The sequence below is a fragment of the Protomyctophum bolini genome, assembly GCF_963924005.1.
Source record: "Protomyctophum bolini genome assembly, chromosome: 19".
Taxonomy (NCBI): domain Eukaryota; kingdom Metazoa; phylum Chordata; class Actinopteri; order Myctophiformes; family Myctophidae; genus Protomyctophum; species Protomyctophum bolini.
In genome coordinates this window covers 35,759,143-35,773,336 of record NC_137880.1, presented here as the reverse complement: position 1 = coordinate 35,773,336, position 14,194 = coordinate 35,759,143, and the positions used below count along the sequence as shown (strand labels likewise).

At 44.4% G+C, this 14,194-nt stretch overlaps 1 protein-coding gene across 2 annotated transcripts in view; it reads left to right on the top strand.

Moving 5' to 3' along the window:
* LOC308334451 (nesprin-2-like) overlaps positions 1-14,194 on the top strand; it is a 60,372-nt gene that overhangs the window by 35,888 nt on the left and 10,290 nt on the right. The window contains exons 28-43 of one of the 2 annotated variants that reach the window (XM_080791206.1): positions 342-479; positions 1,291-1,476; positions 2,306-2,428; positions 3,292-3,474; positions 4,329-4,457; positions 5,387-5,491; positions 6,028-6,138; positions 6,865-6,915; positions 7,794-7,867; positions 8,259-8,358; positions 9,093-9,200; positions 9,809-9,970; positions 11,416-11,694; positions 12,478-12,579; positions 12,817-13,020; positions 13,637-13,813. In XM_080791206.1, the coding sequence (XP_080647332.1) occupies positions 342-479; positions 1,291-1,476; positions 2,306-2,428; positions 3,292-3,474; positions 4,329-4,457; positions 5,387-5,491; positions 6,028-6,138; positions 6,865-6,915; positions 7,794-7,867; positions 8,259-8,358; positions 9,093-9,200; positions 9,809-9,970; positions 11,416-11,694; positions 12,478-12,579; positions 12,817-13,020; positions 13,637-13,813 (2,232 nt within the window). The remainder of the gene's footprint in view (positions 1-341; positions 480-1,290; positions 1,477-2,305; positions 2,429-3,291; positions 3,475-4,328; positions 4,458-5,386; positions 5,492-6,027; positions 6,139-6,864; positions 6,916-7,793; positions 7,868-8,258; positions 8,359-9,092; positions 9,201-9,808; positions 9,971-11,415; positions 11,695-12,477; positions 12,580-12,816; positions 13,021-13,636; positions 13,814-14,194) is intronic. The other variant, XM_080791207.1, reaches the window with a different exon arrangement.

Genomic DNA, 14,194 nt, shown 5'->3' with positions numbered 1-14,194 from the left:
AAAAGAAAACTGTGCTCCAAAATGGTTTCAATGTAGTTTTTTTTGGTCACAAGCTCTTGTTAATAATTCTCATTGGTTCAATATTTATAATGCCCACAGACACACTTAGACACTTTTGAATACTGTACATACTGTGTACAGTCTGGGGTTCCCTGCATGGAGCAATACAGGAACAGGAAAAACGTTTATAAGAACTATTATATAGATTATAATAATATAGTTTAATGGCTTTAATCAGGCTTAGAAATACCCGAGTCTTTAACTTATTTCCATTTAAAATATATGTGAATTGCGCAACAATGATATATTCTAATGTTTTGTCTTTTTTTTTACTGTTTCAGATCCCCGCCTATCTTCAGGGGTTTGAGGACATGCTCCATAGCGCCATCTGCTGGATAGAAGAAGCCAAGTCCTGGGTCCGGGCTCCATGTACTTACTCTGCAGCCAAGAGCCTGCAGAGGCACGCACACTCCCTGCAGGTCAGTCAGAGGCACGCACACTCCCTGCAGGTCAGTGAGGACATGCGCACTAGTGGACAAGAGATCCTCATTTTACACTTGGTTGCATGCTGAAAATAGCCGATCTACTGCAAGCTCACAACGCGTCACAGGCAGCGCGACGCGTTGTGAGCCATGTTCAGTATAAAATCAGCCATTACGACACGGCATCAAGGCCCGCCAAAATACATTTTAGTCGACTAAAATCTTATGATATTTAGTCGACTAAAACATTCTGGGTGACTAAAATGTGAAAACGACTAAAACTAAAATTTGCTGCCAAAAACAACAACTGAACACAAGTCAACACGTTGTGCTTCGGGCTATTTTCGGCATGAAACCTTTGCACAACTAATGAATCGCCCCTTTATGAGTGCCCTGCTGTCTGAGCCCCTTTATGAGTGCCCTGCTGTCTGAGCCCTTTATGAGTGCCCTGCTGCCTGAGCCCCTTTATGAGTGCCCTGCTGTCTGAGCCCCTTTATGAGTGCCCTGCTGCCTGAGCCCCTTTATGAGTGCCCTGCTGCCTGAGCCCCTTTATGAGTGCCCTGCTGCCTGAGCCCCTTTATGAGTGCCCTGCTGTCTGAGCCCCTTTATGAGTGCCCTGCTGCCTGAGCCCCTTTATGAGTGCCCTGCTGCCTGAGCCCCTTTATGAGTGCCCTGCTGCCTGAGCCCCTTTATGAGTGCCCTGCTGCCTGAGCCCCTTTATGAGTGCCCTGCTGTCTGAGCCCCTTTATGAGTGCCCTGCTGCCTGAGCCCACATTCATTGACTCAAACTTGTACTGTATGCCCTCAGCTGGTCCTGGAGGACGCGGAGAGGATCAGGGCAGCCCTGGAGGACTTCAGGCCGCTGCTGAGGGAGATCTCAGCGGTGTGTGACACCAGCGGTCAGGAGGAGAGGCTGTCCGCCGTGGACCAGCAGGTGGACTCCATGCAGGACAACATCACGGAGCCTCTGGAGCAGCTTCTGCACGCCGCCGCTGTGAGAAGACTAAAGAGTTTTTAAGCATTATTTAATGTTATTACTTTAGCTTTTGAAAAATAGCAGATCTACAAGCTCCTAGCGCGGCACCGAGTGCCGCACTATGAGCTTGTAGGTCTGCTATTTTTTGAAAAATCGTGAAAATGCGGCACAAATCTTTGAATATATATTCTTTCAGAGCGAACGTTTTTAACTCAAATCTTTGCTTCTCTGAGAGGTTCCTGGAACTACATATTTTCAGATGGGGGTCAGCGGCCAATTAAATTTAATCGTGGGGGTCCTTGACATGAAAATGTTTGAGAACGACTGACATAGAAACATGCCTGTAGGGCTTTTCAGAAAACTGTCAGGATTTAGAAGACATTAGAATCGTTCCCAGGTCTAAATGGGTTAAATGTTCTCTGTCCTCTCTAACACAGGGGCTCCCAAACTTTTTCATGTCAAGGACCGCCAAAATGATACTCATTTATAGCCCGCGGACCCCCATTTGAAAATATATGCCAAGGACCCCAAGTATGACCTGAATTAGCCTACGGCCCCCCAATTTAATGGCATTTCTATCTCTGGGACCCCAATTCATATACCGGTATTGTAAAATCAAATTTAATTTAACTCTGAGAGTGTACACTCTCTGAGGTACAGACCCATAAAGGTTCCATTTGGTTCCTAACTATCATTTGGCTGGGGACCCCCTGGAACTCCCTCAAGGACCCCTGGGGGTCCCTCAAGGACTCCACTTTGGGAACCAAGTCTAACAAACCTCCTTAGCAATGACAAGGGTTTCGTTTCAGAAACTCTCTCTCTCTCTAAACCGTTCACTTCACTCCAGGAGGTGAATGCCATGGAGGCCGAGCTCAAGGCCATGGAGAAGAACGTCTCAAAGATCCAAGACATCTTCTCTTCTATGGACAGCTCTAGCTTGCCACCGGAGGAGCACCTTAGCAATCTGCAGGTGAGAGGCTGTTTTCCGGCAGTTTTCAAGTGGTTTTGCAACTGTCTGATCAAATAATGATCCAATTAAAGGAGAATGTCATTTGTGGTCATTTGTGGTGAAGTTCAAGACCTATAGCTAAGCCCCCCCGCAAACTGCTATGGTCCAATCACAGCTAAGCATAACATGGGTTAGACAAACCTCTCCACCAATAGTTTTCCTTATTATGATAAAACATTGTTTTAAAAAAGAAATGCCACGCACATATTTTTATCCACTGCATATGGAAGGCCTTGTTGACGGATCTGGAAGAGATTTTGAAGGAATGGTTCCAATACCAGTATATTTAATCCATTTAAATCCATGATATTGGGAGGTCTTAGCTATAGGTGAATTGATTATGACTCTCACCTCCACAAACTGTCCTGTTTGAAGACGTCACTACTATCTGTCTCTCCTACACTGTCTGTCTCTCAGCTTTCCTACTGTCTGTCTCTCAGCTTTCCTATAATGTCTGTCTCTCTCCTACACAATTTTTTCCCACTCGACCTTCCTACTGTCTGTCTCTCCTACACTGTAGACAGACAGTGTAGGAGAGACAGATAGTAGTGACGTCTCAGCTTTCCTATAATGTCTGTCTCTCTCCTACACTATTTTTCCCCCACTCGACCTTCCTACTGTCCGTCTCTCCTACACTGTAGACAGACAGTGTAGGAGAGACAGATAATAGTGACGTCTCAGCTTTCCTACTGTCTGTCTCTCAGCTTTCCTATATTGTCTGTCTCTCTCTCCTACACAATTTTTTCCCCACTCGACCTTCCTGCTGTCTGTCTCTCCTACACTGCCTCCCTCCCTTCAACTCAACACAAGCTTTTCACCCACAGGTGATCCTGGCCAACCTGCAGTCCATGCACAGGACCTTGGCGGAGATGGAGAGGTGCAGGAGAGAGCTGGGCCTCCCCCAGGGAGCAGAGGGCAGTCTGTCTGTGTTCCCCAGGGCCCAGCTGCTGCTGGAGCCCCTCCGGGAGCTGGAGCAGCTGGCCCAGCAACACGCTGCGCTACTGGAGGTATAGATGTGAAACCATACAGAAACTATAGAAAAATACGCACATCACTTCAAGGAGGTGCTGGGTTCAAAAAGTAACATATGAAAAGAGAAGGAAACCCGCACACTCGTATGCTCCAAACAATAACTTTTATTGACGACGTTTCGAGCCAAGGCTCTTCATCTGGTCAAAGTCAAGATGTCAGTGATCCACCCACTTAAATAGACACCCACGGGTCACGTTACTAGTCAGTGGGTGGAACTAACACTACATGGTCATTAGATCAAATACTGAAATATCATTAAAAACAGTGTTACACATTTCTCAAATCCACCACAGTGGAGTAAGACAAAAGGACATCATGATTATTAAAGAATCTACAACAGTGATTCACATATTCAGGTATTATTAATTAATTAGGCACCATATATAACCTTGTTTTCTTTTTTATATATAATTTTTATCCCACGACTTTGCAGTGTCAATTATCTAATGTAATCCTGGGGCGCTACACTTACTCTGCCAACCTGGGGGGGGGACTGACCTCATGCTATTTTAATTATCCGTCCGTCGATTGTGTTTCCGGCTTTGAGCCAACATACTGTAATATAGTGGTATCACTTACAATACAAATTTCAAGGAAATCCTCATTATAATCGTAGTGTTTTGCCAGTTATTTTGCCTGCAGTCAGCCCACAGATTAGCAAACACTGCACTAAATCAGTCAACTGGATGGTTTTCTGCCACAACCTATATTATGAAGAATTATCCACTCTGCATGATGTGCAGGTCAAATCAGATCTTGGGTTTTAGAAATGTTTTTACTCTGTTCTCTGACGACATCTTTCCTGTTTGTTGTTTGATGTGTTTGACAGGTGAACTCTAGGCAAGGGAGGAAGGAGACGTTGGAGGAGACGTTGTGCGGCGAGGATGTGACGTCCAACATGTCTGGAGGAGGAGACACAGACCAGCTGCAGAGACCCCCCCATGGCAGCTCCTCCCAGGTAACGTCGTTGACCCATGTTATACCAAACCAGCGACACTCAACAGCTTACATGTTTTGTTGCTGTTTGAATCATGACAAGTTCGTGTTTTCACTGAACTACCGGTATGTGACTCCATTTTATTTTTACTTTAAATGAATGCTGTGCTGTGCCATCTAGACTCCTTCTATCCATTCCACTCCAAGACATGCAGTACATGGATGTATTTTCTCTGCCTATCAGAGAACAGTGTACTCATCTTCTTACAGTATATAACTAAACCAGGGGTTCTCAGCGTTTTTGGCCGGGGACCCCCTGAGATGCTTTTGCACTGTCTCTTATTGATTGAGCATGCCTGGTACAGTAGGCTAGTAGTCAGTGTGGGTCCCAGTCTCAGATACAACATCATGAATGTGATGCAAATCCAAACCTTGCACAATTATAGCACCTGCTGTACCAGGCCAACTCAAGACCCTCCTTACAACAGTCTTGTTATCTTTATTTTTTTTCATTAATTCACAATCATTTTTAATTTTCAATTGGCTATACTGTACCACATTACAGTATCTCAGTAACTGACTGCTCATCGACTCATGCTGATTGCTGATGAGATTTTAGATAATTGTTTTAAGTGTTGAATAAAGGTACAATTTTGTTTGAAAAACACAGATACTGTAGGCTTAGCCTACACATTTTATATATAGTCCTACTATAAAAAACATTGTGTCAAAAAAGATGATCCTTTATTTCAATACTTGAAATAAGTAATTGCTTGTTTTTCCTCTTCTTGGCTCTTTTCCTGTATTGCTTTTCTGCTACATTGTAAAATCCTGGACCCAGAATAAGGGACCGTTCAGTTACAAATTGATGATGAATGAGCACTGCAGGATTTTACTGTGTTACTACTGACTAAACCAGTGTTGAATCGTTGCTAACTATTACTAATGCAGGGTGGTTTTGAGGTGTGTGATTCTGAGGAAGAGGACGGACAGAAGGATGAAGACAGTGCTCACTCACTGTCCTCTGAGGACACAATGACATGCAGTATCCCAGAGGTAAAGACACTGTCCTCTGAGGACACAATGACTTGCAGTATCCCAGAGGTAAAGAGAACTAAAGGCTAAAAAACACAGGACAGAACTGGCATGCAGATGAGAAACTTGTTTCCTCTCAAAAGGTCAGCTTAGTGTTTTGGAATGAAACGTTCAATTTCATGCACAGAAACTGGGTGATGAATGTGAGGTACTGTGACATCAGCCGCACACAGCTGCCTTACGCACGCATGCAAGCACGCACGCACGCACGCACGCACGCACAGAATAATGTACTGTACGGTCAATTGAAAGGGAATAGAAATGATGTGTACACAGAGCTGTTATATTGCAACTGATATGAAGGAAATCGAACTTATAAAACCATAAGAAACGTGCATTTGCCGTCGGTAATAGGAAAGGTTAGCTTGGGATAAGCTTTTGCAAGGTTCTCTTTCTCTCTTCCTCTCTGTACAGTGTATGTCTCCCTGCATACTGTACTACTGTACTGTCATAGCAGATGTGTTTTGTGTGTGATAGCCGTTTTGTTTCTGTGTTAGGACCCAGAGGACACGCTGAGGGACGAGTCCGTGGAGGAGACACATGATGCCCAGAGCCATGATGGGGAACGTGAGAGCATGTCTGAACTACAACCACTCTCACAGGCCGAGGTACTGCATGTACAATACATACAGTGGAAGGATATTAGACTATTCATACTGCTCACTTTATCTCTGTATACCCTTGAGTTATGGGGATGATCTTTACGTCATTTTCAGGGCGTCTTCTTCACCAGTTTAAATAATATAGCTTATTCTGGGCCAGATATCTTGACTAGTTATGATATGACATAACTTTTTTTGTCAGATAAATTATTACAAACATTATAATATGAAATACTTTTTTTATGAAACAAAATGAAAGAAAAAATAAAGACAAAAAAGATAAAGAAATCCCTTAACCCTCCCACCCATACTGCTCAGTGACACTGCATACTATATAATAAGATGATAGAAAGCTCATGGAAAACATCTGAAAAGAAAATGGCGTACAGTCAACCATATCAATGGTATCCTGTCTATTAATCGTTTCTACTCAGGTAATGGACAAGGGGCAGCCAAATCTTATCAAACTGTTTCTCCCTGTTTCTCAGGAAATACCTTATTCTCTCAAGATGAAGTGTACTAGTCATTTCATTTAACCATTGCTTAAATGCAGGAGCCTCTTCCTTCTTCCAGTGTGATGATATGACATAACTTGATCTGGCCTCGATCGTACTCTATAAAACATCCATTTTACACACGCTGCAGCAGCATGTATTGTACAGTATACACTCCCAAATGCCTTCGACTTCAGTCGAGTCAACAGTTTATTTTTCTGCAACTTCTCTCAAACAGACTGAAGACGAGCCTCTCACTGTGTCCACAGCTCCGCTGCAAGGCCAGGCGGTGAGTGCTTGACAGACAGGAAAAACCTCTCCTGTCAGACAAACAAACAATGTGCAAGGGCTTTGCTAAAATACACACAGACACAAAAACACACACACATGCACGCGCACACACACACACACACAAAAACACACACACACACACACACACACACACACACATACACATACACGCGCACACACACACACACACACACACACACACACACACACACACACACACACACATTTGAAATGTTTATTTATGTCCACATAATGAGAAGTACAGGAATACCTTGTTACTGTACAAAGGACATAAACACTGCCAGTGCAGTTTGACAGTGGGAGAGCAGCCAGTTACAACGTGCATGGACGGCAAAGCATCGTTACATACAGTACAGATGACATGTCGGACAGAGGGCAGCAGACATAAATCATGGATAAAGGAAACAACGCCTCCTCCAAATTGAGCGGCTTCCTATAATGGCTGAAACTGAGCAATACCTCGCTAACTGCTTGGCTCTCCACACACACACACACACACACACACACACTTCCTCAACTGTTGAAGAACCACAGTTGACCTTTGTCATGAAGTCACAACCCCATTTCGTTTTTTTACCCATTCTTAAAATTGCAGTAATCCACAATGACTTCATACTGTACATCACATACTGTACAAGCGTACACCAATAATAATAGTTTACTATAGGCTTGTCTTTGAATAACAATATTGATAACTGTATGGCTCAGAATCAAGAATCAAGAATCAAGATTTTCAAGGTTTTATTTAACACACAATTACAAGCAGCAAAATGTTTTTTGAGACTGCAACAAAAGAACATTTGTATAGGTCTTTCTTAATGCGTTAATCCCTCCCTGTGCATGCTGAATGAGCAGAGTGAACGTCAGGACCTCACTGCCAGGAGTGCTGGCTCAGGGGAGAAACAGGACACCACAGAGACACACAGCAGGTAAGAGGCCAGGCTTTTAGTGCCACAAGCAGGTCCTGATAACTATGATTTGATTTTGAGCACACAGCGTATAGCTGCTGCACTGCACACATGGGGGCGGTGGTGGCTCAGGGGGTAGGTAGAGTGGCCGGATGGTAACCGCAGGGTTGCCAGTTCGAACCCTGTGGGCTCCCCCAGAGTCAGTGTCGAAGTGTCCTTGAGCAAGACAACTGAACCCCTAATTGCTCCTGATGTGCTGGTTGGTGCCTTGCATGGTTTCTGCTGCCACCGGTGTGTATGAATGTGTGTGTGTGAATGGGTGAATTGATACACAATCTATGTAAAGCGCCTTGGATAAAGGTGCTATATAAATGCACCATTTACATCCATGTCCACACTTGTGTTTCTCTAGATGGAGTCAACTCTATGGCCACTTCTCTCAGAAACTGGCAACTCTGAGAAAGGTTCAGCAGGAGCATGACGATGAAGCCATGTTCATCTCCACAGGAGAGGTAGGGAATTATTGAGCTTCAAACTCTTAACATGAAATCATGAACCGATGGTCCAACTCTAACGCGGAACGATGCTTATACTTCGAACTCGGGCGTGAGTTTGATTGAATGATCGAATGCTTTATTAGTCAAAGATGAAGTACAGGAACACTTGGGCTAAAAATATAACACAAACAAGTCTCGGGGACTTAATTAATTGAGCTGACGATGTAAACAAGCCATTGATAGCAAGAGATTCATGATTAGTCACATCTTTGGTCAAAAGGCTCTTTTGTCTTTTCTTACTTTACTAGTATATTCTGTCCTCCCTCCTCGTATTTGTGCGTGTGCAATCTGAGAATCCCATCGTCAAATATTCGGGAAAACAGCGCCTGAGACTAGTGCGTGTGTGTGTGAATGCCTACCGTATATTGTCCACACTGTCTATCTGCTCCCAGGAAACTTTATTTAGGTACATCGTTTCGACCCTTACGGGTCTTCGTCAGGTACCCGATGACCCGTAAGGGTCGAAACGTTGTTACCTAAATAAAGTTTCCTGGGAGCTGATACACAGTGTGTGGTCGGACAACCCTTCCTTTTCACTGTACGTATATTTTTGTTCAGCATCTGTAGAGTTTCTGGAGATGTGCGAGTGCGTGCATCCTTTTGGATCCTACTGTATGCCTACCGTATCCTCCCTCCCGTGGTTTTGGATCCTATGCCTACCGTATCTTCCCTCCCGTGGTTTTGTTTAGGGGTCAGAGAAGGAGATGGAGATGATTGGTTCTGGTGCTGCCGTTCTCCACGAGGCACAGGACTCCACTGCCTCCTTAAAGCAACTAATACACAGCATGGAAACAGAGGTATCCTGTGTGTGTGTGTGTGTGTGTGTGTGTGTGCGTGTGTGCGTGTGTGTGTGTGTGTGTGTGTGTGTGTGTGTGTGTGTGCGCAGCTGTGAGCAAAAATGAGACGGCAGTGTTACTTTTCAGTTAGTTTCAGTTTAGTCTTCTGAAAAATCTTAAGTCGACTTAGTCTTTAGTCTTAGTCAACTAAATGAACACTGATCGACAGGGTGGCTACTGTGTGTGTGTGTGTGTGTGTGTGTGTGTGTGGTGGTGGCTAAGTGCTACTTTAACCACAGATTACATCAATCTAAGTGAACACCTGAACAATGGCTACTTTCATTCATGTCTAGACTCCTTGTGTAGCAGTGTTCTTATAATAACTGTGCTATTCACTGTAAGAGGCCATTCATACCATGGTTAATTTTTGATAAACTCCTGAAGCCCATGTCTAAACGTCGTGCTTGTAAAGGAGCCGAGTCAAGTGCCCAGCTACTTCCAAATCTAAACTGACTTTGGTTAATGTATTGCTTAATGCTGTATGTTTATCCAGCAGTTAAAAACACACACAAGTGAAGTTGTTTATAGCAATAGCAGCAATAACATCCCATGTGTGGAACATCCTATAGGACAGCGGTGCAGACAGTTCCCATGGTCCGGGGGAGAAAGAGGTCTACCTGTCTCTGCGCAGGGTGCTGCTCTGTCTGGACAGGATCACAGACTTCCTGCTGACTCCTGTGGGGGGCGCTGCTGCGCCCCATGACTACCAGCTCAGATCACTGCAGCAGGAGGTAAATGAAGCATGTTTGAGAAGGAAGCATGATTTCAAGTCCCCTTGTCCCCCATATATGGGGACTAGGTTGGTGGAGGGTGTGTGTAGAGCCCAGGATCACATTACGTAGATGATTGACACAGGGGTGAAGAATGGGTTACAAAATCGTGGGATAAAAAAATATATATAAAATAAATAAATAAAGCATGTTTGAACTGACAAGTCACGATAATTCAAGTGTCGGATTCCCCAAAGTAATTTTTTAACAGTCCTATTTAAATTCAATATATTTTTAGGACCATGCTGTGATCTACCTGCACAGCCTTTGTGATCTACTGGTAGATCGCCATCTACCTTTTGGGCACCCCTGAAACTACAGTATTTTATCATTTATAGCTGCGTTTATTGGTTGCCTCTACCTAGAATTAAGAGGATATTATTTAGAAAGAAGGGGAGGAAGACCGGGTAGGTGTGGCAGGCGTGACAAAGTGCGTCTTGTAGTCTCGTTTCATGTAAGATATTATAGTAGTAGACATGGAGGAGGTTCTCACGTGAGGTACATGAAGGACGTTGTGCGTCGACTCGTGAGGGGAGGGATGCGTGAAGTGTGGGAGGATGAGCTCCCATAAACCTAGGGGATGATTGGTGCAAAATCAATGTGTTTTGCTTTTATTTATCCATTCCTGTCACTGGTTCTTCTGCAGTCTTCAGGATTAATGAAGTGGTTTGGCGTGTCTTATGCTGTGTTGTAATATAGATAGATACCCTGTTTTTGTTATGGGAGTTTCTTTTACAGTTAGGTGTTTGTTTGATCCTTGGACTTCGACTTGAAGTCACTTTACCACATGACTATTGCATCCCTATTCTGGGGTATACATTGACATTCATCGAAAATAGCTGATCTACAAGCATTGCGTCCTCAGTCAAGTATGTTCGGTTGAATACCGGAGAACTCGCCAGTTTACGAAGTCGCCGCGTCGAAAGTTCTTCATCAATGTCTTCATCGTTATGCTAACATGCTGTCTTCATCAGTGTAGTGTAGTCAAACCCACAGATGTTATAGTTCGTTTCCAAAGTGATCAAATTATTTTGTTCAATTAAATGGTCAGCTAGATGATGATAAAAAGGTGACTATGTGAATAATACCAATGATAAGTAGACCTACCATTCCAGGAATTGTTTACTAATGAATTACATTGTTTCGGTACTTTGGTGTTAAAACTTTTAGCATTCCTACTTTCTCTAGTGTAAACTCTAAACTACTATCCTCTCTCTCTCTCTCAATTCAATGCAATTTAAATGAAGGTGAAGTAAAACTAAAATGCACTAAATCGCGGCGAGTTGGTAAACTGGCGAGTTCTTCGGATACCGTTCGGTTTAAGTAATGAAATAAAGGAATAAATCATGAAACATCAACAGGACAGTTAGTTGACGGTTCTTCTTCTTTCCCCTCTTTGTCCAAAGTGTTTGTGGACGGAGCTTGAAACCCTGGGTGAAACCCTGGGCAGAGTGGAGTCAGAGATCAGACCTGGTGAAACCCTGGGCAGAGTGGAGTCAGAGATCAGACCTGGTGAAACCCTGGGCAGACTGGAGTCAGAGATCAGACCTGGCCTGTTGGCAGAGGAGCCAGACGGCCTGCGTTGTTTGAGCTGCCTTCAACAATGTCTCCACACAGCCCAGGCAGTGCTCAACTCATCCCGGAAGACCCTCCACACACACCTGGGCCTCACGCACCCATATCAGGTAGAAACACCTTCACACACACACACCTGGGCCTCACACACCTCCACACACACCTGGGTCTCACACACCCATATCAGGTAGAAACACCTTCACACACACACACCTGGGCCTCACACACCTCCACACACACACCTGGGTCTCACACACCCATATCAGGTAGAAACACCTTCACACACACACCTAGGCCTCACACACCTCCACACACACCTGGGTCTCACGCACCCATATCAGGTAGAAACACCTTCACACACACACACCTGGGCCTCACACACCTCCACACACACACCTGGGTCTCACACACCCATATCAGGTATAGGAACTACAACACTGATTCTCTTCTCAACCTGTAATCATCATAAATTCATAGTGATCATAATTAGGAATGTAATAGCCGGCCTACAAGCTCACAAGGCGTCACGCTGTGATGCGTCGTGAGCTTGTAGATCAGCTCATCAATACACAGCTAGTATTGTACTTCTGGATGAGTTTTTTTTTTCTCCCTATTGGACTGAAATGGGATTTATCTTTGGATAACAAAATGATGACTTTATTTATTGGGCCAGTGTTTATAAATAAAGCTTGAGTACCAACTGTTTCCACATCCAGTAACTGTTGCAGGCCCATTTATTGTGTGTGCAATTTCGTTCAATGCAGTTGGAATTCCATTGTCATTTCACATTACATTTATTTACACAAAACATCACATTACATAACCCACAATATATATAGCATCTAAACCAACACAGAAAGGCATTTTACATTCCGGACATGTTCTTCATGCAGGCTGGACTGGAGCACGTGAAGAGCCAGGTGTGTGTTTTTGAACACATGGACCTCGGACAGACAGATTTAATGAAAGACATAAAGGAAAGCCCACATTTGGAGGTAAGCAAAGAAACCATCATGTGGCGTGCGTGCGTGCGTGCGTGCCTGAGTGCGTGCCTGCATGCATGCGTGCGTGCGTGCATGTTTTAAATAATCTTTTCCTCAAGTTTTGCCTTGATAGGAGCTGACGTTAGTGTAACCCAGGTTATGTGAATAACAATGAGAATGACATGCAAAGTAGAAAACCACCCAGGCCATTATACACATTAAGCATTTTGTCTGTCGATTCCCTGACAGTATGCGTTAAGAAGTATCCATCACGTCAGAGAGTCTCCCCAGGAGAAAGCCCAGCTGCAGCAGAGTTCCAGGGCCTTGATCCAGGGCCTCGCCGGCCTCTTGGATCTGGGCGAAGAGAGCTTAAGCACGTACGCCGCGAAGCAGGCCAGAGAGCTGCTCCCCGGCCCCGGCCAACAAGTACAGCCCTTCCTCTGCAGACACCAGGTATGCAACTGTCTGTCTGTCTCCTTTGTACTACAGTAAATCCCTGGAATAAATGCAGTGTCTGTTTTATTGTTGTTCAACTGGATTGCGTTGCATTATAACCACATTATTACCCCTGGTGTCCCAATTTGTGTGGGGGATAAAAAAAAGGAAGGAAAGAAAGAAAAAGAGGAGCATTGCATTGCAAGCTTGTGTATCAGCTATTTTCGGTGTTTGTCATACAATGAAGTAGATAGGTGTGTAACAGTACGTTTTAACAGTGGGTGACAGCCAGACGAATTTTGCATTCGAAGTGCATTATTTGTCAATGGGACCCAGGAAACTACTGGCGATAGAGGCGATAGCAGGCGAACAGGCGATGGTCGAAAAGTGGCCGTAGGAACGTCGCCCGGCGATAGTGGGTGATTGGGCGATAGCCAATGAAATTCAAGCGGTTGGTCTCCCGCTATTAAAACGTACTGTTAGGGTTTTCATGGTTGAGAAATGCATGAACGAAACCATTTTCAAAACACAACACAGAGACTCTCAATAATTATTGACCTATAGCCATGTTCTGGATGGTGCTTCTTCCCAACCAACCGTTCCTGTAACTCCCACAACTTTTCGGACGACCCAGAAGTTGTTCCAGGTCCTTGGATCCCAAGCGGCGTTCCTCCGGCATCTGTTCCAGCAGCAGCAGCCACCGGGGGCACTAGAGAGTCTGGAGGCCGAGCGCGTCCAGCTAGAGCACCGGATCAACGCTCTGAACCGAGAGGTTCTGCAACATGAAGTAGCCTCTCAGACCCGGCTTCAGGTGGGCCATGTCTGTCAACTGGGCATATTATGTAGTTTATGTAGATTATTTTAGATGTGCCAAGACGTTTTCCTTTCTCTCGGTACAATACTTCTTCAGTTGGAGCACTTGACTCTACTCAAGACTCGAGTAGAGGACGAGAGGTCATTTTCTTTTGCATTCCCCTCCTGTTTTTAACTTTATTTGAACATGTTCTGTAGTAAAGTGATGTGGGTGTGCTGACCCTCTGCCTGCCTGTTGTCAATTGTGTTGGAATGTGTTTGTGGAGAAATCATCCTTTTCAAAGAGATGTTTTACAGTGAAAATGAGGTCCAGATTTGAATAAAATGAACTTAAATCACACACAAAAAGACCTGAGGCCGATTCCACAAATTCCTTCCA